Raw genomic sequence first — 25,008 nt, 5'->3', positions numbered from 1 at the left:
ACACTGCATTTTTTGGCAGAACATACAGTATATACCTTCATCTACAGCTACACACACACACACTAGTCATTGGACTATACTGACTCTTGATGGTTTCAGTAACAATCCTCTATAAAGTCAAGGAGAGGAAGCTCTAAGCATGTGCAGACTGGCCTCTTACTGTTATGTGTCACTTTGGGTAATATTACATCTTCTCTAAAGATAAGAAACCATTTAGGGTCCATTCACACGTCTGCAAAATGGGCCCCATCCGTTTCGCAATTTTGGGGCCGGAATGTGCTGTCTGCATCCGCATTTGCGGATCCGCAGTTCCGTTCCCGCAAAAAAATAGAACATGTCCTATTCTTGTCCGCAACTGTGGACAAGAAAAGGCATTTTCTATGAGAGTGTCAGCAATGAGCGGTCCACAAAATGCGAAACGCACATTGATGGTGTCCGTGTTTTGCGAATCCGCAAAACACATACGGACGTGTCAATGGACCCTTAATGTGACCAATATTCATCAGGGGACAACTGAAAGGGGGCAAATAACATACATTAAAAACCTGACATTTCTAAGATATACTTAGGGAGTTCTGTAATGGCAGTGATCCTCTTGTTAAGGAGATTTGACCATTTGTGAAATACACAAGTCTACGCTGTCATATGTAAAGAAGGATTCCTTGACTCCATGAACCAGAAATACACTTACCTGCTATTCATACCCGTTCATGTCATCCCTCTCAAATGACTGTTGCTGATATGACCAGCTACAGTCAGAAAACAGCTGTCATTTCCAGTGTTGAAAGGCAACTATGCCGTTTACCATAACACTGTTTGCCAAGATACAGGAATTCTAAATGCCGAGACTTCGCCTTTCACATGAATGGCTGGAGAACACTGGGTGCAGAGACATATCCAACTGATTTACATGCACATTTCACCCGAGGTCCAAGACAGATTCTTAAAGCCAACCACACATTATAACTTGTAACGTACTCGCCTAAACCTGAGCGGATTCTGAGCCGAGTCCAGTGGGAGTCCTAGTCCATGGCTGAGCTTTCCTTTTATGAACGTACAGAAGGAAATAACTGCCAGTGAGTAGGACCGCCCACTGGACTCCTAAGCTCAGGATTAGATCAGAGAGTTACAAGTTATACTGTAGATACAAGTAGGTACAAGTACAGCTTCTCCTGCTCTAGAACATAAATGTTATTATAAAATTGATGAGCTATCCCAAGGATTAAGGGGGGCTAGACTTTGTCTGAAGCAAGCACCACAGAGTCGGACACTGTTCATACTCACATCATCATACTGCTAGTAAGAGCCATGCAGGGTATTTCAGCTCTGTCCCATTCAAGTGAAAGTTAAGAAGATGCACCACCAGAGGACCTACTAGCACCCCCTGCAAATAATAAAGAGGCCGCAGGGCTCACCTGAACACCTTCACTCCTTCAAATAGTTGATTACTGGGGGTGCCAAAAGTGGAACCAATAGATATATCAATGGCTCTTCCAATATTTAGGACAGGCCATCAAATTAAAAAGTCTTTAAAAACCCTGTAATTAACTGATTTTTAATGGTTTAAAGGGCTTCTGCAGCCTGTACATATTTGATGGCCTCAGGAAAGGTCATCCATATCAAACTGATGGGGGTCCAACACCCAGCACCCCAAGAAAACCGTGGACGGAGCCAGAAGCAGACGGCACTATTGAGTGTGTTGTGGCAAGAGATGGGAGCCTTGGTACTGGAACAATGTTGAATGGACGAGTGCTTTTTTTTTTCCATGTTAAATACTTATCTAAAATGTATTTGCGGTTGGATATACCCTTTAAAGGGAGTCTGTCACCACATTTGAGCATATTAGACTGATCAAATAGCGTTATATGTGCCACCCAGAACTTAAAAACGGTACCTGTTGTATCTAATGGAGTTTTCTTTTAGCCGAAAATGAACTTTTAAGATTATGTAAATGAGCCCTCTCAAGTGCCCAGGGCGGCGTCTCAATCCTCCGAGCCCCAGGCTGCACCTCCTCAACGGCTCATAACCCCGCCCTCCGTGTGCCTCTGCCCGCCCGTTTACTCTCCTCCTTTTCCACTGCGGCTGCGCGGTCAAATTCGTAGCGCAGTGGAAAAGGAGAGAGGAGGAGAGTAAACAGGCGGGCAGAGGCACACGGAGGGCGGGGTTATGAGCCGTTGAGGAGGTGCTGCCTGGGGCTCGGAGGATTGAGACGCCGCCCTGGGCACTTGAAAGGGCTCATTTACATAATCGTAAAAGTTTATTTTCGGCTAAAAGAAAACTCTGTTACATACAACAAAGGTACCGTTTTTAAGTTCTGGGTGGCACATATAACGCTATTTGATCAGTCTAATATGCTCAAATGTGGTGACAGACTCCCTTTAATGTGTATGACAAATACCAGGCTGATTTGGGATCTGCTATGTCAGAGTTTTTCAGCTAGAGAAGCAGCACTAGAAGTGGTTGGCACCAATCCCCCTCTCCGATCCATACTAATTAACCGCATTATAAGAGGGTGTCACAGGTGCTAACTGCAGGGGAAATGATATTCGCTTGGCAGCTATTTTATAACCAAAGACCAACATGAAACTTGCTGTAAGGGCCACTGGAGCCAACGTCTGCTTGTGTCGTCAGAAAATTAACTGCCGGTATTATTTTAACCAAACATGTTATGTGAAACAAATTTTAAAATAATTGATGTTCTATTCAATGTTTCATGTCATCTATATTTTTTTTATTTTTTTTATTTCTAAAATCCTACAGTTTTCACACTGGCCAATAAGACCGAATAGATGCCACTTCTTGGTCTCTACAGATCACTTATGTGCAGTTATCTCCTTATCACAGGCAGGATTAGACAGAATGATAATAGACCGATAGCCAGACAGATAACACAGGATCCACCATTCACAATAGGCGATAACACAGCTCATCTACTCCCTTCTGACCTCTGCACAGGTCACAGAGCAGGTCTAGAAAACTCTCCCACAGAAGTCAATGAGAGCCCCTCCTGTCCATTGTGTTCATGGCCCAAGGTGGCTGCTGTAAAGCATCTCTCTAAGGCCTCTTTCACACGGCCGTTTTTTTTTTTCCGTTTTGCGGTCCGTTTTTTGCGGTCCGTATACGGAGCTATTCATTTCAATGGTTCCGCAAAAAAAACGGAATGTGTTCCGTATGCATTCCGTTTCCGTATTTCCGTTTTTCCGTTCCGTTTAAAGATAGAACATGTCCTATATTTGGCCGCAAATCACGTTCCGTTGCTCCATTAAAGTCTATGGGTCCGCAAAAAAACGGAATGCATACGGAAATGCATCCGTATGTCTTCCGTATCCGTTCCGTTTTTTGCGGAACCATCTATTGAAAATGTTATGCCCAGCCCAATTTTTTCTATGAAATTACTGTACACTGTATATGCCATACGGAAAAACGGAACGGAAAAACGGAACGGAAACAGAAACACAACGGAAACAAAAAACGGAACAACGGATCCGTTTAAAACGGACCGCAAAACACTGAAAAAGACATACTGTCGTGTGAAAGAGGCCTAAATGCTGTTAACAGCATTTAGAGGAAATAGGAATAGGAAATAGAATGCAAAACAAATCTACAATCAGAAAAATAAAAACATTAGACTAGACTAAAGGACACGTGTCGCTATCTGGTTTTACCAGGCAGAAAGAAAAGCATAGGCGACACATTCCCTTTAACTGTACTGAATTCTACATATGCTTAAACAGAGGATAAAAACAACCAATCAGAGCTTTGCGGCGTGAAAAAAATTCTATTGGCAAAACCGGGAGCACACGAAGAGTTAACACAATAGGGAGCGCTAATGGAACAGGGAAGTAATCCACTGGAACAACACCTAACATTTACATTGCTGCTCCGTACTCATTATGCAGGCTTTTGGTTAAATAATGAACAAAATGTATTACAGACGCTGAAGAGAATCCCAAAATTATAAAACAACCCGAGAAGCCCTGAGGAGAGAAAGCAGAAAGAAGGATAATATTGACAAACCTAAAGGGCACAGTTTGACTGCTACACCTGATCAAATATGCACCATGCGAGGGGTGGGAGAGGGACCGCGAATCGCATCCATACAGAATATAATGGTATCTTTAGGGAGCAGACCACTAGAAGGAAGAAAACGCGGCAAGCCGCTATTCTAATTGATGAAATCTTTTTATAACTGTAATAACCAGTTGTCATAGTAATCCCAGAGAAAAATCTGGTGGGAAAATGCAGTCATGAATGGCTGCGTATCAGACACGTGGCTGCTACTATGGAAAACTAATTTTACATGTGGTTTAGAAATGGCAAAAAGGCAACAACGGCAGTTTTCGGCCTCAGCAGGATTCTGAGATTGTCATGTGTGAACTTACCCGCGTGCAACCTGGACGGAAAAAAAACGCACACACGGAACATAATTGCAGAAAATACTGATTGAACTTGCATGCTAAACCACAGTTTTTTCTCTAAACAGATCCTGATACAATCCATATCACTGTGTGAAAGAGGCCTTAGAAGGGTAACTGGTATTCAGTCCTGATATTGTAGCTAGGCTTCATACACATCACTGTGGGGCATTCCCTTCTTCTGTTTCATCAAAAGAAAAGAAAAATTACAGATTCGGCCATTTATAACCCCCCCATTTTATGGAGTTCAACTGACGTAGATCATTAATATTTTTATAGAGCTGGTTGTTAGGGACGTGGCTATACCAATATGTCTTTTTATATTTTTTACAGTAAGAAATGGCTTGATGAAGTGAAGAGGACTTAGCACTGTACAGCCTCACTGCAGAGCTGATCTGGGTTTGCTAAGACCCCTGAGCTCATGCAGACTACCGGCCCCTGGTGGTCACATGACCGCTGGGAATGGATCCAGGAAGCGGCATTGCGCTTGCTGATCTGTATACCACAGCGCTTGGTTGAACGTTATTGTATTCAGTCATAGGAAAGGCAGGGACGGCGAAAAACCATCCTAGTCTTCTCTACCACTTTTTGGTGAGCCCTGCTGTCACTGATGCTAATCGTGCAGCTGCCAACTCTGAACAGATGTCTTAAAATGTCCAATCAGAGATATATCCCGACCACCCATAGACTATAAACGTCCAGGTACTGGTCAAGCAAAATGCAATCTGTCACATGGCAGACACCAACAGAGCTCATAATGCCTCTAATGGGGTCCATCGGGTTTCTGCCATGGTGTCTGTCAGTTTACTGAACAAAATAGAGATGCTGCTGCGACCTTTTGATAAAACTTTTGAATGAGGTCCTCAAAAGAGCCTTTAAGGCCGAATGCACACGGCCGTGTTCCGCGGCCGAGAGCGGTCCGTGGTATGCCGGACTGGATTCCTGTTCAGAGCAGGAGCGCACTGCGTCATTGGTTGCTATGACGCCGTGCGCTTCATGCCGCCGCACTACAGTAATACACTCGTATAGTGTATTACTGTAGTGCAGCTGCGTCATGAAGCGCACGGCGTCATAGCAACCAATGACACCGTGCGCTCCTGCTCTGAACAGGAATCCAGCCCGGCATACCACTGAACGCTCTTGGCTGCGGAACACGGCCGTGTGCATTCGGCCTAACACAGATGTGAATGACTCCTTACACGTCAAAGTTCTGATCAGGGGGTCCAAGACACTAGAAGCAGACAAGCTCATCTGAGGCTCTGTGTCCCTCTGGCTTTCACTGGATCTGCTGATCTCTCCTCTGAAATCGGAGTGTGCGTTGTACAAGCTTCTACTTTCTATGGATTTAAATACCACAGGTTGTGCTTTCACCAGAAAGCTGATGAAAACCGAAGGGGCACAGAACTCAACAGTGCTTCTGCCCTTTCATTTTCGTGATCGGTTGGGTTCTCAGCACTTGGACCACCACTGATCTGAACATCACATTCACTATGATGTCCAAATTTTATAAAAGTTTACTTACCCTTAAAAACCACACATTGCAGTGAGACATGTTCAGCTCAAGGAAATTCTGCTCCACAATATATACTGTAAATAGCAATTCCCTTCCATGACTGGAATTGCTCCACGCACACATGGCCTCTTCTAAGACTACTATACTGAGTATTTGCAATTCTCTACAGTTGCCCTGCAGAGCAGTCAGCAGACAGACTGATTAGGGTGGGTTCACACTAGCGTTAGGGATTCCGTTATGGCTTTCCGTTGTAACATGGTTATAACGGAAAAGAACGGAAAGCCCAGACAGAATGCAAAACTGAAGCCTTTAAAAGGCTTTCCGTTTGCTCTCCGTCCTAATAGAAGTCTATGGGAAAGCATAACGGATCCGTCTGTTTTCCGTCTTGCATAACGGGACCCAAAGTCCTGTCAACAGGACTTTGTTTTCAGTCTTGCATAACGGGAATTAGACGGATCCATTTTGATTCCCATAGACTTCTATTAGGACGGAGAGCAAACGGAAAGCCTTTTAAAGGATTCAGTTTTGCATTCCGTCATAATACAAGTCTATGGGCAGAAGAATGGATCCGTCCTTCAGTCTTATGGAATCCCTAAGGCTAGTGTGAACCCACCCTTAACTAGACAACCCACAGTCTGCAGGATCTAAGCATGAATGGCTGAGCAACCTAAAAAGCTAGATTTAAAAAACTCAAACTCTAAGAAGTTATTGTTAAAGGGGTATTTCAATATAAATGGACTATCCTTAAGAAAAGCCTTCAATATCTGATCGGCAGGAGTTGGACACCCTCCACCCACACCGATCAGATGTTTCACAGCAGCTCCAATGGCTGGAAGTACACAGCTCCGTCCACTGTGTAGTAGTGAACAGCCTATACCCCCACAACCAGAGGACAGGGCATTAATATTAAAACCATGGAATACCCCTTTACGGCTGTCTGTAGTGCATTATGTGCAGATTTTCCACACAGGTTTATGGATGTAAAATCCAGGGCATATTTCAGTGCCAGCAAAGTAGAGGACAACCAAATCTCATCCACACACTGCAGAAATTGTCCATGCATAAACTGGCATGCAGTGTGGATTTAAAAATGGCAGAACGTCAACGCAAAATACGCCTCCAAATCCATCCCTTGTGCAGATACCCTTAAAGTACTGGTACCTACAGCACAGAGTCTCAGTGTAAAACATGCTACCAAGGGCTCATGCACACTAATGTATTTTCTTTCCGTGTCCGTTCCGTTTTTTTTGCGGACCGTATACAGAAGAGTTAATTTTAATGAGGCCGCAAAAAAAAACAAAAAAAAAAATTAACGGAAGTTAATCCGTGTACATTCCGTTTCCGTATGGCCGTTACACCAAAAAATAGAACATGTCCTATTATTGTCCACATTACGAACAAGGATAGTACTGTTCTATTAGGGGCAAACTGTTCCGTTAAGCGGCTATGCAAAAATACAGAATGCACACGGACTTCAGTGGGTTTTTTGTGGACCGCAAAATACATACGGTCGTGTGCATGAGCCCTTTCAAATACATATCAGATCTAGAGAGCAATAAAAGGAATACCACTGGCCAGTGTAAAAAATCCTGTTCAGAGTAGCTTTGTATATAGAGCAGCGGAAAAAAAAAGTAACCTGTTTATACATCCTGACTAGGGATCGTTCGATATTGATTTTATTTTTTTTTTAGAGCCGATACCGATAATCTGTGAACTTTCAGGCCGATAATTTATACCGATATTCTGTGCATTTTCATTTTGCAAATTTTTCTTTTTTTACATTTATACTTAATATTTCGTTTTTTGTGGGGTTTTTTTACTTTTTTTTTACTAACTATTAGCCCCCTTAGGAGCTAGAACCCTTGTCCTATTCACCCTAATAGAGCTCTATTAGGGTGAATAGAATCTCACACTCTCCCTGCTGCCCTGTGTATAGTGCACACAGCAGCAGGGAGCTTACCATGGCAGCCAGGGCTTCAGTAGCATATCCTGGCTTCCATGGTAACCGATCGGAGCCCCAGGATTACACTGCTGGGGCTCCGATCAGAAGCTGCCACTGCACCACCAATGAGGAGGGGAGAGGGGACCCTGTGGCCACTGCCACCAATGACTTATACTGGGGGGCTCACTGCGCCACCAATGAAGATAACTCGCCCATTAATTCAAATACAGGAGGCGGGTGCTGGCTGCAGAATCATATAGCCGTCACCCGACCTCTATGAGAGGTAGCTGCGATCCGCGGCAGTTAACCCCTCAGGTGCCTCCTCTTCTCCTCTCATTGGTGGCAGCAGCGGCCCGGGTGGGGAGGGAGACACTGCTTCCTTCTCCCTTGTGCTGCTGAGGGAACATGGATCGCGCTGACAGCAGCGCGATCCATGTTCGAGATTCGTTATCAGCATATCGGCAAGGTCAGATGCAGATACCGATAACTTTGAAAATCCTGAATAACGTCCGATAATATCGGTAAAACAGATAATTGGTCGATCCCTAACCCTGACACTGCATGGGGCAAAAAATACTAAATTTACGCAGCAACATTGTTAAAGTCCAGGTCTTGCGTGCGCAATGCAGTAAGGCAGGTGCAAATGCCATAAGGAATATCTGACCTTTCTAAGCCCATCTGCTACCAGAAATCTGCATTGTCCTTAGTACATTTAAAAGAAACAGGAACAACCATTGCTGAGACCATCACCACATAAGGCATGCCCTAATATGAAAGTATGGTCTAGGATCAGAAAAATCTTTCCCAGAAACACCACCACGTCTGTCTATTATATTTATTCATCATGGAGTCCTTCAGACTCCCTATTGGGTGTACCCTTCAAACTTCAATTCTCTGGGAGTATAGCATGGCACAGACAGCTCAGCTGTTCCCATAATCCTGGCCACCACTGTATTCAATCATAGGCTGGATACAGTGACCACTGGCCATTTGGATGGAGTCGGGGACCTTCTTTCCCTGAGGGGAGACCTGCATCTATAAGACATTTATGGCATATCCTGTAGCAATAAGATTACTCATTTTACTAAATAAACTGTTAGGGTCCATTCACACGTCTGTATGAATGCAGAATGGATACGGACCCATTCATTTTCAATGGGGCCGGAAAAGATGCGGACAGCACACCCTGTGCTGTCCGCATCCGCATTTCCGGATCCGCACTTCCGTTCCCGAAAAAAACATAGAACATGTCCCATTTTTGTCCGCAACTGCAGACAAGAAAAGGCATTTTCTATTTGGCCCCTTTCACACGGGCGAGTATTCCGCGCGGATGCCATGCATGAGTTGAACGCATGGCACCCGCACTGAATACCGACCCATTCATTTCTATGGGGCTGTTCACATGAGCGGTGATTTTCACGCATCACTTGTGCGTTGCGTGAAAATCGCAGCATGCTCTATATTCTGTGTTTTTCACGTAACGCAGGCCCCATAGAAGTGAATGGGGTTGCGTGAAAATCGCAAGCATCCGCAAGCAAGTGCGGATGCAGTGCGATTTTCACGCACGGTTGCTAGGAGACGATCGGGATGGAGACCCGATCATTATTATTTTCCCTTATAACATGGTTATAAAGGGAAAATAATAGCATTCTGAATACAGAATGCATAGTAAAATAGCGCTGGAGGGGTTAAAAAAAAAATTTGTCCGCAACTGCAGACAAGAAAAGGCATTTTCAATTTGGCCCCTTTCACACGGGCGAGTATTCCGCGCGGATGCCATGCATGAGTTGAACGCATGGCACCCGCACTGAATACCGACCCATTCATTTCTATGGGGCTGTTCACATGAGCGGTGATTTTCATGCATCACTTGTGCGTTGCGTGAAAATCGCAGCATGCTCTATATTCTGTGTTTTTCACGTAACGCAGGCCCCATAGAAGTGAATGGGGTTGCGTGAAAATCGCAAGCATCCGCAAGCAAGTGCGGATGCGATTTTCACGCACGGTTGCTAGGAGACGATCGGGATGGAGACCCGATCATTATTATTTTCCCTTATAACATGGTTATAAAGGGAAAATAATAGCATTCTGAATACAGAATGCATAGTAAAATAGCCATGTTATAAGGGGAAATAATACAATCTACATAACACCGATCCCAAGCCCGCGCTTCTGTGAAGAAGTTTTGGGTACCAAACATGCGTGATTTTTCTTACGCGAGTGCAAAATGCATTACAATGTTTTGCACTCGCTCGGAAAAATCGCGGGTGTTCCCGTACCGCACCCGCGCATTTTCCCGCAACGCCTGTCTGAAAGAGGCCTTATAGTGCCGGCGATGTGCGGTCTGTAAAATGCGGAACGCACATTGCTGGTGTCCGTGTTTTGCAGACTGCAAAACACCTACGGACATGTGAATGGACCCTAAAATGAGATAACCGATAGCTGCCTGGAATACTCACGTTTTATATTATTCAGTATGTCCTTAAGCTGACTAAAACTGTGCAGCAAGGGGTCCTGCTCTTCATCCTGAAGTGAAAGATTGAAAAGAATAAAGTCAAATTTAAACAAGCATTACCCTACAAAACAGCTTCAACACCATACAGAAGTCTGAAGAGGTTCAAGGGTTGTCCCATGACACCAACTTATCCCCTATCCACAAGTGACTGATCGTCGGGGTCCTGCCAATCACTATAACAGGGGCCCCTGTTCATCCATTGGAATGGAGCTGCAGGCAGACAGCATGTCCAATGCTCCAGTCAACTCTATGGGAGTGCAGAAGGCAGCCAAGTACAAGCGCTCAGCTATCTCCGGCAGTCCTGTGGAGAAGGGATAAGTTGCTGTCACGGGACAAAGCAGTCATGTACAAGTCAAAGTAATACATACGACACCATTAGGGTGCTTTCACACATTTTGGTGTTATTTTTCGGCACTTTTAGCAGTAAAAAAGCCAGCTCCAGAGGTTAGCTGAAGGTGCTGGCGTTTTTGTTAATTAGGTGGGGGTTATTTTGTCTCTCTGTTTTCTTTTCAAAAAGGGAGAATGCCAGAAATAAAATTCAACATGCAGAAACATTTAGGAAACAAAAAAAATTAAACGCAGGTGCCCTACATAAACATGAGCATATTCTAGTATGTTTTGAACAGGTAAAAAAAAAACAAAAGGAAACTTTACGTGTGTAAGAACTCTTAGGACCCCTATACACATGTATTTGTTCTTGTGTTTTTTTTCATATGGCATGTGGTTTTTATGGCTTTTTTTTTTTTTTGGTGGCGTATTCTGGGAAGCAGATGTGTGGATGGCGGTTTTTTTTTGTTCGGGCAATTTTTCCTCTCATAGAGAAGGGAATGAAAAACACTTGAGAAACAGCCAAAAGCTTCCACCCCATAGCTCATGGCAGGGGTCTCTGAAATCCCACACATGCGTCATTGTGTTCTAGTTGGGCCTTATTCAGGGGATGCAGATTTCACATGGATTTCGCTGCTAATCTCTGACAAAAGTCAACATGTGTGACAAAACCTTACTAGTTTTACATAACGTTATGAACTCAAGTAACAATATTTTCCACTTTGAATGGCCGTCCCAGAACCACTTGATAGACATATACCATGGACAATAAGGCTTAGGCCTCTTGCACACCACCGTATGCATTTTGCGGTCCGCAAAAATTACAGATGACATCCGTGTGCATTCCGTATTTTGCGGAACGGAACAGCTGGCCCTTCAAAGAACAGTACTATCCTTGTCCGTAATGCGGACAATAATAGGACATGTTCTCTTTTTTTGCGGAACGGACATACGGAAACGGAATGCAGACGGAGTAACTTCCATTTTTTTTGTTTTTTTGCGGACCCATTGAAGTGAATGGTTCCACATACAGTCCGAAAAAAAAAACAACTGAACGGATACGGAAAGAAAATACGTTCGTGTGTAAGAGGCCTTAGGGTACATTCACACGACCATATTTACAGGTCTGAATCTATTCCGCAATTTTGCAGATCTATTCATTTCAATGGGGCAGTAAAAGATGCGGACAGCACGCCACGTGCTGTCCACATCCGTACTTCCATTCTGCGGCCCCACAAAAGGTTAGAACATGTCCTATTCTTGTCCGCAATTACTATCATAGGGCTGGCCATGTGTGTTACACAAAAATCATGTGAATTAGGGATCGACCGATTATCGGTTTTACAGATATCGGCCGATATACAGTATTTTGACCGTTATCGGTATCGGCATCTATTTTGCCGATATACCGATAACGTATGGGGAACAAGGATCGCGCTGCTGACAACGCTCTCTGTGTTCCCTCAGCAGCACAGGGGAGAAGGAAGCCGTGTCTCCCTCCCCCCTGTGCCGCTGCCACCAATGAGAGGAAGGAGGACAAGAGAAGGGGAGGGGCTATGGCCGCTGCGCCACCAATGAAGAGAAATCTCTCATTAATTCATATACAGGAGGCGGGAGCTGGCTGCAGAATCACATAGCCGGCTCCGACCTCTATGAACAATAGCTGCGATCTGCGGTAGTTAACCCCTCAGGTGCCGCGGATCGCAGCTACCGCTCATAGAGGTCGGGAGCTGGCTATGCGATTCTGCAGCCAGCTCCCGCCTCCTGTATATGAATAAATGAGAGATTTCTCTTCATTGGTGGTGCAGTGCGCCCCTCCAAGCCCCCCAGTATTAATCATTGGTGGCACAGTGCGCCCCCCCCAGTATTAATCATTGGTGGCAGTGGCCACAGGGTCCCCTCTCCCCTGCTCCTCCGATCGGAGCCCCAGCAGTGTAATCCTGGGGCTCCGATCGGTTACCATGGCAGCCAGGACGCTATTGAAGCTCTGGCTGCCATGATAAGCTCCATGCTGCTGAGTGCACAAAGCACAGAGAAGCAGGGACAGCGTGAGCTCCTATTCACCAATAGGACAAAGGTTCTAGTCCCTAAGGGGGCTAAAAGTTAGTAAAAAAAAAAAAAACACCACAACAACAACAACACCAAAATATTAAGTATAAATGAAAAAGAAAGATTTACAAAAAAAAAAAAAAAAACTAAACGCTAACAATAAACATATTAATTTTCAGCAGATTTGTGTAGGAATTTTATTATTTTTTTCAAAAATGAAAATTCCTAGAATATCGGTATAAATTATCGGCTATCGGCCTGAAAGTTCACAAATTATCGGTATCGGTCCTAAAAAATCTATATCGGTCGATCCCTAGTGTGAATGTACCCTTATTCTTGCATAACTATGTTACAGGGGGAAAAAATTATCAGTAGCCGGATCCTTACCAAAGGAGTGTGGATGCTCCATCGTGCGTTGCGTTTTATAGCTCCAACAATGATGCCGATTTCCCCTTGGACGATATAGATATTCTTGTCCACCATTTTAACAGTCCTACAATAAAAACGGGATAATGGGAAGAAACATCAATAACCTGAGATCTTCCATTCACACACAAGCAGATGCTAGAGTAATCACACCCAGTGCCAGCATTGGGCTACACCTGATGCTCAATAATTCCATGCCAATATTTGTCTAGCCATGAGAAAACACAGAAAACCATTAAAATTGTGGCAAAAAAGGAATAAACAATAAGACATGGATTTCAGTTATACAGCGCAGGTGGCATCCACATGAGAAAACCATCTGCCCATACCTACTTTCATAGCAGGACAAACACGAGAAATCACAGAATTCGCTAAGGGAAGAAAACTAGAACAAATCTGTCAGAACCGAGAGGGAAGAAAACAGTGAACACATTTATAACTATAGGGTCAAACTCTGGACACCGAGTTACCATTCACTAGATGAGATACGTACGCGCACGGGGACAGCTCGGTCCTGTCACCCCTATGTGGGGAGAAAACTGCAGAACGTGTTAGACCAGCATTAGGCAAGTGCTAGCAAGGGCAACACAAACATACCTTTTGTGGAGCTTTTATCATCATGGGTAGTGTAATATAAAAAGTTTTACTTGTCTGCCAGGTTCTACTCATGCAAGTGCACTGGAGGAGGAGCTTCACTATGTTAAGTGCTCTCTGCATTGAGTTGCTTGCAATTTCGGACAAGAATAGGACATGTTCTATTTTTTTCAGGAACGGAAATGGGGACCCGGAAGTGCGGAGCCGGGCCGCACATCATGCGGCCCCATAGAAATGAATGGGTCCGCAATTCCGTTCCGCAAATTGCGGAACGAAATTGCGGACGTGTGAATGGAGCCTAACACTCAGAAAGCAGCGGCTGTGAAGCAGCTCAATGCAGAGAGCACTTAAAGGGAACCTGTCACCGGGATTTTGTGCATAGAGCTGAGGATATGTGGCTGCTAGATGGGGGCTAGCACATCCGCAATACCCCATAGCTCTGTGTGATATATATATATATATATATATATATATATATATATATATATATTGTAAATGAGGCTACTAACGTTTCCAGATCCCAGCCACACCCACTGTGAAGGAGCCCAGCAGCGCCCCGCATCCTCCGAATCTCCTCCTTGCTCCCCAACGTCACAAAGCTAGAGCGTCGTAATCTTGCGATGCACGAGCTAGCGCATGCGCATTGTCGGCATAGTGTTCCTTCCCTGTGCTGGCAACGCGAGATTACAGTGCCCTAGTGTCACGGCTGTATGTGAGCAACAAGAGCATACACAGTGAATATAGCTACTGACCGGACCCAAACTAAGGAGGATAAAGGGTGACCCCTGTCAGACCCTAAAAGCTCTCCCTATGCTGCTAAGCACATGTCCAGATCCAGATGGTGGATCGAGACATGCCCGCGTACCTAAGGCTGATGACCACTGTAACCCCTACAATAGTGGAAGGGGCACGGCCACCGGTGCCCTGCTCAGAATATGGACGGAACCGGGGTCGCCTCGGATCCAGTCAGCAAACAAACAGAAACACACAATGTCTGCACACTTAACTGAAGGAGCTGCAGCAGCAGTGAAAACAGATCCAAAGTCAGCAGACAATATCCGAAGTACTTGCTTCAGCAGAACTCAGGTCCATAGAAAGATATCACACAAGTGAAGATACTCAAGCGAGAGATACAGCTCAAATGAAAAGTATAATCCGCACCCTACAAAGGAGGAGGGGTGATTTAAAGGCAGAGAAATCAAACACAGGAGGGACAGCTGGGAGGAAGGAAACAGAAAGTAAAGACCTCAACACAGGGGTGGAGAAACATAGCAGAGAGAACTCCTCCAAGCTCTAGTAGTGACATCATCACAGGGGTGGAGAAACAGAGCTGTGAGAACGTCTCAAAGCTCTGGTAGTGACACCTAGCTTTGTGACGTCGGGGAGCAAGGAGGAAATTCGGAGGATGCGGGGCGGTGCTGGGCTCCTTCACAGTGGACTCTCTGAAGCATGGATGAGACAGGACTCATCTAAGGTTCATTTACATATCTAAAAATATTGTTTTTTTTACACAATAAAAGCACAGAGCTATGGGGACTGGGTATTGTGGATGTGCTAGCGGCCATCTAGCAGCCCATGTCCTCAGCTCTATACACAAAATCCACGTGACAGGTTCCCTTTAAAGGGGTTATCTGGGAATTTTAAACTGATGAGCTATCCTCAGGATTGGTCCTCAATATCAGATCGGCAGTGGTCAGACTCCCAGAACCACCGCCCGTGAGCTCAGTTCCAGTAAAGTGAATGGGGCCAAGCAGCAATACCAAGCACAGCCACTATACAATGTACAGCGCTGTAGCTCCAGTGAGCACAGGGGTTTCCTCAAACAGCTGATCGTCAGGGTCCTGAGAATAGGACATCAATACAAAATCCCAGCTAACCCCCTGTAACAGTAAAGCTCCACTCCTGGACACCTTAAAGGGTAACTGTCTTTTTTTTATGTAATTGGATTGGTCTGACTAAGTTTACCTTAGTTCCCTAGTTAATACTTTTGTATAGGTATTGAATTACCTGGTAATTGCATCATGTTCTTTCCTCCCCCAGGCATTTCAGTGGTGCGGCTAAAACAGCATTGCTAGGTGTCCTCCATCTCCTATATACAGAAGACGGAGGACGTAGTAGTGGGCAGTCTCGAACGCTGCATGCACACTCCTATCGGGCCGGGATAGTGCCGATATTCGCAATAAAAAAATCGCGATCAACGCTACTCAAGAGGAAGAAGGTTGGTTGGGGTGAGGCTGCGAGTTCCCGAGATGAGCTGAATGAATTCTGGGTAGTTAGAGAGGGCAGTCTTAGCCTCAGGGTAAGCACATCGACGGTCATCTTGAGAAGATAGTCAGAAAGAAGTCTTGTGAGGAGCGGTTGCTATGGACGGAATCTTATTAAACAAGTGGTATGTGAACACAATAATTAGTGATTATGGATTATCACCACAGCAACAACAACATATATGAAAATTGAATTTTGAGTAAAAATATGACAGTTATCCTTTAAGCAGCAGAACCTGTCAGAATAAAACTCCCACTACTCCTGATAATAAAAGTTCCACAAAAGGTACGAGTTTGTCCTGTTCTCCCAAGTCCCTACTTAAAGGGACATTAGGGGACTCCGGCTTCCAGTGTACAGTCACTGGGATGGGTTTGGTCACCATGACATTAGAAAACAGTAAACTGGCAGAACTGCATACATCTGCCCTGGCTGCTACTTTATCACATTATAGTTTATTGCATGTTCACACGTGGACAAAATTGGTGGAAAACATTGGTCACTGAAATAACTTGAAACTGACAAATGTAATAAATAAATATAATTTACTGAAAATCAGCTAATGAAAATCACACATTGATCTAATGAAACTAGCCTGGATATAAATGATAGGACCCTAGAAAGAATGAAAATAATTTGACCACATGGACATGTTAAACTTGCGGTACTTTCACGCGTTTTTCTTTTCCAGCACTGAGTTCCGTCACAGGGACTCTATACCAGAAAGGAACTGATCAGGTATATCCCCATGCAGTGTCGGACTGGAGTACTTAGGGCCCACCAGTAAAATTAATTTTGGGGGCCCACCATACGTATACATTCAAGTATAATAAATAATCTAACAAGTTTTTTATATGAACATAGGCTGGCTGAGGTGCTGTACATTGAATATGTGTATATAGTGCAGTAAATCTAATGTGTTATGTGCCACTTGTGCAGGGGGTGGAAAACTAGGGGCCCATCTCGCTCAGGGGCCCACCGGGGGATTCCCCTGTACCCCTGTGGGCCAGTCCGAGCCTGTCCCCATGCATTCTGAATGGAGAGCGATCTGTTCAGGATGCATCAGGATGTCTTCAGTTCAGTCTTTTTGACTGATCAGGACAAAGATAAAACCGCAGCATGCTACTGTTTTATCTCCGGCCCAAAAAAAAAACGGAAGACTTGCCTGAATGCCGGATCCGGCATTTTTTTTGTATAGGAAATGTATTAGTGCCGGATCTGGCATTCAAAATACCAGAATGCTGGATCCGTCCTTACGGTCTGTGCATGCGCAGACCGAAAAAAAGGTGAAAAAAAAATAAATGACGGATAATACCGGAAGATGGATCCGGCATTTCAATGCATTTTTCTGACTGATAAGGCAGTTTTAAGACTGATCAGTCTAACAAATGCCATCAACTGGCATACGTTTTGCTGGATCTGCTTGCCGGATCACTCTGCCGCAAGTGTGAAAGTAGCCTAAGGTTGGGTCCTGTAATTACCATCAAAGGTGTCCACTAACTATTTACAGGGTGAAAAGTAGTCACAGTGCCATTAGGTATCATGGTGGGTACAACACTGAACATGGACCAAAGAAAGCTAAGGAGAGAGTGGTCTCAGGAGATTAGAAAGAACATTATAGACAAACATGTTAAAGGTAACGTCTATAAGACCTTCTCCAAACAGCTTGATGTTCCTGTTACTGATGTTGCACATATTATTCTGAAGTTTAAGGTTTACGGGACTATAGCCAACCTCCCGGAACGTAGCCGCGAGAGGAAAATTGATGACAAATTGAAGAGATGGATACTACAAATGGTAACCAAAGAGCTCAGAACAACTTCCAAAGAGATTAGAGGTGAACTCCAAGGTCAAGGTACATCAGGGTTAGATTGCACCATCCGTCACTGTCTTAGCTAAAGTGGACTTAATGGAAGACGACCAAGAAGGAAACCACTGTTGAAAGCAAATCATAAAAAAGCAAGACTGTTATTTGTCAAAATGCATACTGACAAGCCGCAAGAGGAGACAAAACTGGAGCGTTCTGGCAAGTCATATCAGCTCTATGTTCAAAAATGAAGCATGCAAAGAAAAGAACATTGGGTGAGGTTTATCAAACTGCTGTAAAGTAGAACTGGCTTAGATGCCCATATAGCAACCAATTAGATTCCACCTTTCATTTTTCACAGCTCCTTTGGAAAATGAAAGGTGCAATCAGCCCCAGCGGTGTTTTTTTTTTGTTTTTTTTTCCCCTTTTTCACTCCCTGCCTTTATGGGGGTCATAACTTTTTTATTTTTCTATTCACATAGCAGTATGAGGGCTTGTTTTTGGCAGAACAAGTTGCACTTTTCTAATTCCACCATTTAATATTGCATACGATGTTTCAGGAGTTGAAAAAAATTGTAAATGGGGTGAAATTGGAAAAAAAAATTAATTCTGCAACAGTTTTATTGATTTTGTTTTTACGGCGTTCACTATGTGGTAAAACTAATCTGTTACTTTCATTCTCCAGGTCAGTACAATTAGGGCTGTTTCACACGAGCGGATCCTGTGCGGTAAAATCTGATGAAAGAGAGCCAAGCCCCGCTCCGGACAGCAGAGACACGGAGCATTAACATGATTGATAATGCTCCGTGCTTCTCTGTGACCTTTTTACTACAAAATCACGGTGACAACTTTATCTCACTGTGATTTTGTAGTAAAAAGGTCACAGAGAGGCACGGAGCATTATCAATCATGTTTAGGGTCCATTCACACATCCGTAGTGTATTGCGGATCCGCAATACACCCGGCCAGCACCGAAAGAACTGCCTATTCTTGTCCGCAATTGCGGACAAGAATAGAACATGTTCTATTTTTTTGGGGAGCCGCGGACCGGAAGATCGGGGCCGCGATCCAGAAATGCAGATGCGGACAGCACACTGTGTGCTGTCCGCATCTCTTACGACCCCATAGAGAATGAATGGGTCCGGATTTGTTCCGCAACGTTGCAGAACGGATCCGGACCCTTTCTACGGACATGTGAATGGACCCTAATGCTCCGTGTCTCTGCTGTCCAGAGCACTCTTTCACGTAGCGGATTACCCACACAGCATCCGCTCGTGTGAGAGAGCCCTTATGGCGATACCGCCAAAACCTTTTTGTAGTTGTGTACAGAGCTGTTTGAGGGATAGTTTTTTGCAGGGTGATCTGTACTTTTCATTGATACCATGCAGGGGGGGGGGGGGGTGTATGACTTTTCGATCACTTTTTAGTTTTTCTGTAGGAGGTGAACGGACCAAAAAAATCTGTGAATCTGTTAGGCCCCTTTCACACAGGCAAGTTTTCCGCGCGGGTGCAATGCCTGAGGTGAACGCATTGCACCCGCACTAAATCCAGACCCATTCATGTCTATGATTTAGGTGATTTTCACGCATCACTTGTGCGTTGCCTGAAAATCGCAGAAAGCTCTATATTGTGCATTTTTCACGCAACGCAGGCCCCATAGAAGTGAATTAGGATGCGTGAAAATCGCAAGCATCCGCAAGCAAGTGCGGATGCGGTGCGATTTTCACGCATGGTTGCTAGGATGAAAGTCTATTCACTGTGTTATTTTCCCTTATAACATGGTTATAAGGGAAAATAATAGCATTCTTTAATACAGAATGCTTAGTAGAAGGTCAATTGAGGGTTAAAAAATAAAAATTAAACTTACCTTCTCCAATTGATTGCGTAGCTGCCAGTCTCCTGCTCTTTCTTCAGGACCTGTGCTGACATCACTGTGCTCATCAAATGATCCATCACCATGGTGATGGACCACGTGATGAGCACAGTGCCGTCACCACAGGTCCTTTGACAGGTCCTGAAGAAAGAACAGGAGACTGACAATTGGAGGAGGCGAATTTAATTTAATTTTATTAATTTTTTTAACCCTCAATTGACCTTTTACTAAGCATTCTGTATTAAGAATGCTATTATTTTCCCTTAAAACCATGTTATAATGGAAAATAATAAGATTTACAGAACACTGAACTTCTGTGAAGAAGTCCGGGTTCGGGTCTGGGTACCAAACATGTTGATTTTTCTCACGCACGTGCAAAACGCATTAAAACGCTTTGCACTCGCGGGGGAAAAATTGCACATGTTCCCGCAACGCCCGTGTGAAACCAGCCTCATACTGACTTTTTTCAGTTTCGCCATATAAAATAAATATTTTAATAGTATGGACGTTTTCACATGAGATGATGCCCATAATGTGTATTTTTTATTGTTATATATTTTGATTTTGGGGAGAGAGGGGTGATTTGAATTTTTTAAAACTTTTTTTTTTCTTATACTTTTTTATAGTTCCTACAAATCATCAGATTGCTTCTTTCATGGACTCCAATGCATTAGCATTGTAGTCTATGAGGATTTTTCTATGTTCCTATGGAGCGCTGCCACAGGCAGGGGCTCCATAGGAACAAATAGGTGGCAGCCTCGTCTCATTCAGGAAAACAGAGGAGGAGGTCCAACTCCTTGCACCCCTGTTGACCAACTGTTTGAAGAGGTCGTGGCACTCAGGTAAGCGCTGAGGCCTCTACGTTGGCCACTGACGTCACATTCATTGGTCACATCAGTTCAAGTGAATGGGCTTGGAACCCGCAACATCTCCAAACATCTGATAAGTGCTGGAGGGTCCATAAGGGAATGCTCTCATGGGATCTTTTGCAGTGGAACTTTGGCGCCGACAAGTCCGTTCTTAGCACGGCCACAGATATAGGCAAGCGCCCCACGACCCTCAGCGCTGCCTCCCATTGAAATGAATAAGAAGCAGAAACCATGTGGCTGTCGGCGGGATTTCGGCGAGCCTGTTTGTGCCAAAATTCTGCGGTAAAACCTGCAATGTGAGCTGTACATGGTGCACATTCATGTGCAGAAAACCTGCACCAAAACTGGACAAAAAAAAACGCACTTAAATCCGCACTATTGCATTTGTGGTACGCTTTTATGCAGTTTTTGGTGTGGATTTGATGCAGATTTTCGGCACATCTCAGCCGTCCATTGAAAAGTATGAAATCCCCCAACAAGTGACATGTTGCAGATTTCAAAATCCTCACATCAGGTCAATTTCTGCACCTAAGAAAAAAAACTAAGTGTGCATGAGATTTGTCTAATCTACACTTTGCCGATACCGATTTATGCTGTCGTTTTTCCGCATGAAAATCGGAGCAGAAAAAAAAAACACGCACGTAATCTACATTGTGTGCAGGCATCCTAAGGAGGTCATATTTTCTGGCTGATTTTTCTGCCACGTGTGAAGGTTCCCTTAGGGAACGTTCATACAACAGCTTTTATAGCGGAAATGTGACGTTTTGCAGGCATCCTGAGGGGATGGTCACAATGGGAATCGGCCGCTGGCAGGCTTTCGACAAAATTTCGGCGTGGCTGTCCACACAAAAATTCTGCTGTAAAAGCCATTGTGTGACCATCCCCTTAGGATGCCTGCAAAAAAAATGTAGATTCCGTGTGTTTTTTCGGCGCCGCTGTCCGCGTCACAATTCCGCTGTAAAAGCCGTTGTGTGAACATTCCCTGAGGGTTCCTTCACATGTGGCAGAAAAATCTGCCAGAAAATAGGCAATGTTAAGACTTCCCTGATGTTATCCTATAGGGATGAAAAGTGTCAACCCCTGCCCTGCGTTCTGCTGCGGAATAACATTCTGCTGCGTGAGGGTACTTTCACACTAGCTTTTTATTCTTTTCCGGTATTGAGTTCCGTCCTAGGGGCTCTATACCGCAAAAGAACTATTCAGTTTTATCCTAATGCATTCTGAATGGAGAGAAATCCATTCAGGATGCATCAGGTTCTTTAGTTCAGTCACTGAACTGCGTTTTGGACGGAGGAAATACTGCAGCATGCTGAGGTATTATCTACGTCCAAAATTCTGGAACAGTTGTCGGAATGCCGGACCAGACATTAATTTACATTGAAATGTATATAATGGATCCGTTTCTCCGGATGACATCCAGAGAGACGGATCTATTCTTGCAATGAATTTGTAAGACGGATCCAAAACAGTCTACAAATGCTGTCCGTTTGCATGCAGATTGCCGGATCCGTCGCCGGAACTGCTTGCCGGATCACTCTGCCACAAGTGTGAAAGTAGCCTAAATAATGAGGTGTTGCGGTTTTTCTAAAGTAAAATGTCTCCAACCAGTTCATTAGTGGATGTAATCAGCACAGAAACCTGCCTTAGGCTCCATTCACACATCTGCAATTCCGTTCCGCATTTTGTGGAACGGAATTGCGGACCCATTCATTTCTATGGGGCAGCACGATGTGCGGCCCCGATCTGGAAATGCGGACCCGCACTTCCGGGTCCGCATTTCCGTTCCCGAAAAAAATAGAACATGCCCTATTCTTGTCCGCAATTGCGGACAAAAATAGGCATATTCTATTAGTGCCGGCAATGTGCGGTCCGCAAAATGTGGAACGCACATTGCCGGTGTTCGTGTTTTGCGGATCCGCATAACACACACGGATGCGTGAATGGACCCTAAGGCTAATTACCCACTTGCTGCAAAGCTATCCCAGCAGAGAACAGCTTGCATAGCCGGATAGTGACACTTGTACAACGGATCTCATTGACTATAATGGGATCCAGCCACTTCCCGGCATAAATGCTGGGATTCGGCCAGTAAAAAAAAACAGTACCGCGCAGTAATTTTTGGTTTGCCGAATCCTGGTGTTTATGCCGGGGAGCGTAGGATCCCTTCCAGATCCCATTATAGTCAATGGGGGCACAATCCGGCTATGCTGGATCTGGAGAACACCAGCAGGCTGTCAGATGTGTGAAGTTAGCCTATGACTACCTGCACATGTTGTGGATTACACGTGGTTCTGCCGTGCGTATTGCAGTACCGGAAAAGTAAACGATATGACAATTCTCATTTACACTTTGCATATTTTTTTTCTATGTGGAAATTGTCCGGCCCATGGGGATTTCCAAACCTGCAGCAGGTCACTTGTTTCTGCGGAGGTTTAGAGCAATGCAAAGGGGGGAGATCGGGGCAAAACCACTCCAAAAATCCACAAGTATCACATGCGGAATTTGGTGTGGATTTAATGCGGAAAGTGAGAGAAACCTGCATGGCAATATGTGCGGAAATTCTTTTTGTAAACCTGCAGCCGTATGCAGATAGCCTAAGGGTATGTTCACACATCGAATTTTCAGCGTGTCAACACCTGCCACGTACCTCATGGCAGAAACAGCTGCGGTTGGTGCCGTGGTTCTTCATTTTGAATGTCCCACTATCAGTGTAGCTCTACTGAATGGGGCTAAGCCGCGAGCAGACTCGAGCCGCGGCTTTCTGAGGTATCATGCTAAGAATAGGCACATCCATTCTCGGCGCAGTCTGGAAAACCGCGCGCGAAGAGACCTCAGCTGCATGAAAAGAATGGAAGGTTTTAGCGCAGATGCTGCATAGTTTTCGGCGCGGAATCCGTGCCGGAACCTGTGCTGAAAATCTGATGTGGGAATACACCCTTTGGGCCTCAGTCACAAATTCCACCAAAAAAGCTGAACATGATCTTATCCAGTAAAATGACAGGCACCACTGTCAACCTGATGAACCCCATTACAGTCAGTGGGGTCCGGTTTTTGCTTACGTTCCATTTTTCTGTTCCTATGATGAAGCAGTTATCTGAAAACCTTCAGCCAATACGGCGCACTCCCACTTCATTCTTGGAGGGGGCAATACAGATTTTACCTTATAAGGGGTTGACGCGCTTCACTAAATGGCGTTTATCATGTAGAGAAAGTTAATACAAGGCACTTACTAATTTATTGTGATTGTCCGTATTTAATGTTACGCGAATTTGTGTTTTAAGTTCGGCGTCTAAAGTTCGGGTTATCGAAGAATCGCGTTATGGATTCTAAATTCCGTTATGGTCCGTGGTAGCGGAATCCATAACGCGATTGTTCGATAACTCAAACTTTAGACGCCGAACTTAAAACACAAGTTCGCTCAACACTATCCATATTGCTTCCTTTGATGGCTGGATTCATTTTTCCATCACATTATACACTGCACGTTTCCATGGTTACGACCGCCCTGCAATCCAGCAGCAGTGGACGTGCTTGCACACTATAGGAAAAAGAGCTGGCTTATGCGCACTCCTGGTCACCAGAGAGGCCTGCGCTTATTCCTATAGTGTGCGAGTACGGCCACCGCTGCTGGATTATAGGGTTGTCGTAACCATGGAAACGAGCGGCATATAATGCAATGGAAAAAGGAATCCAGCCAGCAAGGGAGACAATATGGACAAACACAATACATTAGTAAGTGCCTTGTATTAACTTTCTCCACATGATAAATGCTATTTGCTGAAGTGAGACAACCGCTTTAAGGAACTGGGCATTACATACAATGGCACTTAGGGCAGAATGTTATAGGGATACACAGATGCTGGTACCCTCCATCTGCTCTGTGCCTACTACAGAGAATACACAGCATGCTTCACCTCCCAGCCCAATGATCACTGCAGTCAGCTGCCTCAGTATTACCTGTCAGTGGGATTGACCCTGGATCCAAAATGGCGGCCTAGGCAGCGGCGCTGACGTTGGCTTCACATTCAGCTATGGTTGGCAGCATACATGAACAAATCACCATGGGCTCCAGGATAGTGAGTTGCCACCAAATCTTGGGCACAAGCACCTACAAGCCAGTGACAAGGGGCACGTCCACAGCACAGGCCCGGCTAGAAGCCGGCTCCAGTCTTCCCTGTAAACTTCACTGACGTGGTAACGCAGCCTACCGCGACACCTGGAAACCACAGCGCTCCACCAATCACTGACGGCTAACAGATGACAGGCGGACGCTATGCCCAATCAGCTGACGGAAAGGCGGAACAAGTGGATGCAGGAGCGACGCTGGCAGTGTTGGGAGGGAGGGTGTATCGGGGGCGTGGCTTTCGCTAAGAACTTCCAACCAGTGGTTGAGTGAATGGATAGATAGCGATGTCA

At 44.8% G+C, this 25,008-nt stretch overlaps 1 protein-coding gene across 5 annotated transcripts in view; it reads right to left on the bottom strand.

The window, feature by feature from the left end:
• The window catches only part of GBF1 (golgi brefeldin A resistant guanine nucleotide exchange factor 1), a 191,711-nt gene extending 166,914 nt beyond the window's left edge, over window positions 1–24,797 (bottom strand). For all 5 annotated transcript variants that reach the window (XM_040438681.1, XM_040438677.1, XM_040438679.1 and 2 more), the window contains exons 1-3: window positions 24,550–24,797; window positions 13,149–13,254; window positions 10,330–10,396 (exon numbers count right to left, since the gene is read on the bottom strand). In XM_040438681.1, coding sequence (XP_040294615.1) covers window positions 10,330–10,396; window positions 13,149–13,244 — 163 coding nt within the window. In that variant the 5' untranslated portion in view covers window positions 13,245–13,254; window positions 24,550–24,797. The remainder of the gene's footprint in view (window positions 1–10,329; window positions 10,397–13,148; window positions 13,255–24,549) is intronic.
• Window positions 24,798–25,008: the final 211 nt, after the last annotated feature.

Source organism: Bufo bufo, chromosome 6 (genome assembly GCF_905171765.1).
Source record: "Bufo bufo chromosome 6, aBufBuf1.1, whole genome shotgun sequence".
In the NCBI taxonomy this organism is placed as follows: domain Eukaryota; kingdom Metazoa; phylum Chordata; class Amphibia; order Anura; family Bufonidae; genus Bufo; species Bufo bufo.
Note: the sequence above shows the minus strand (reverse complement) of the source record. Positions and strands in the feature narration are given on the sequence as shown.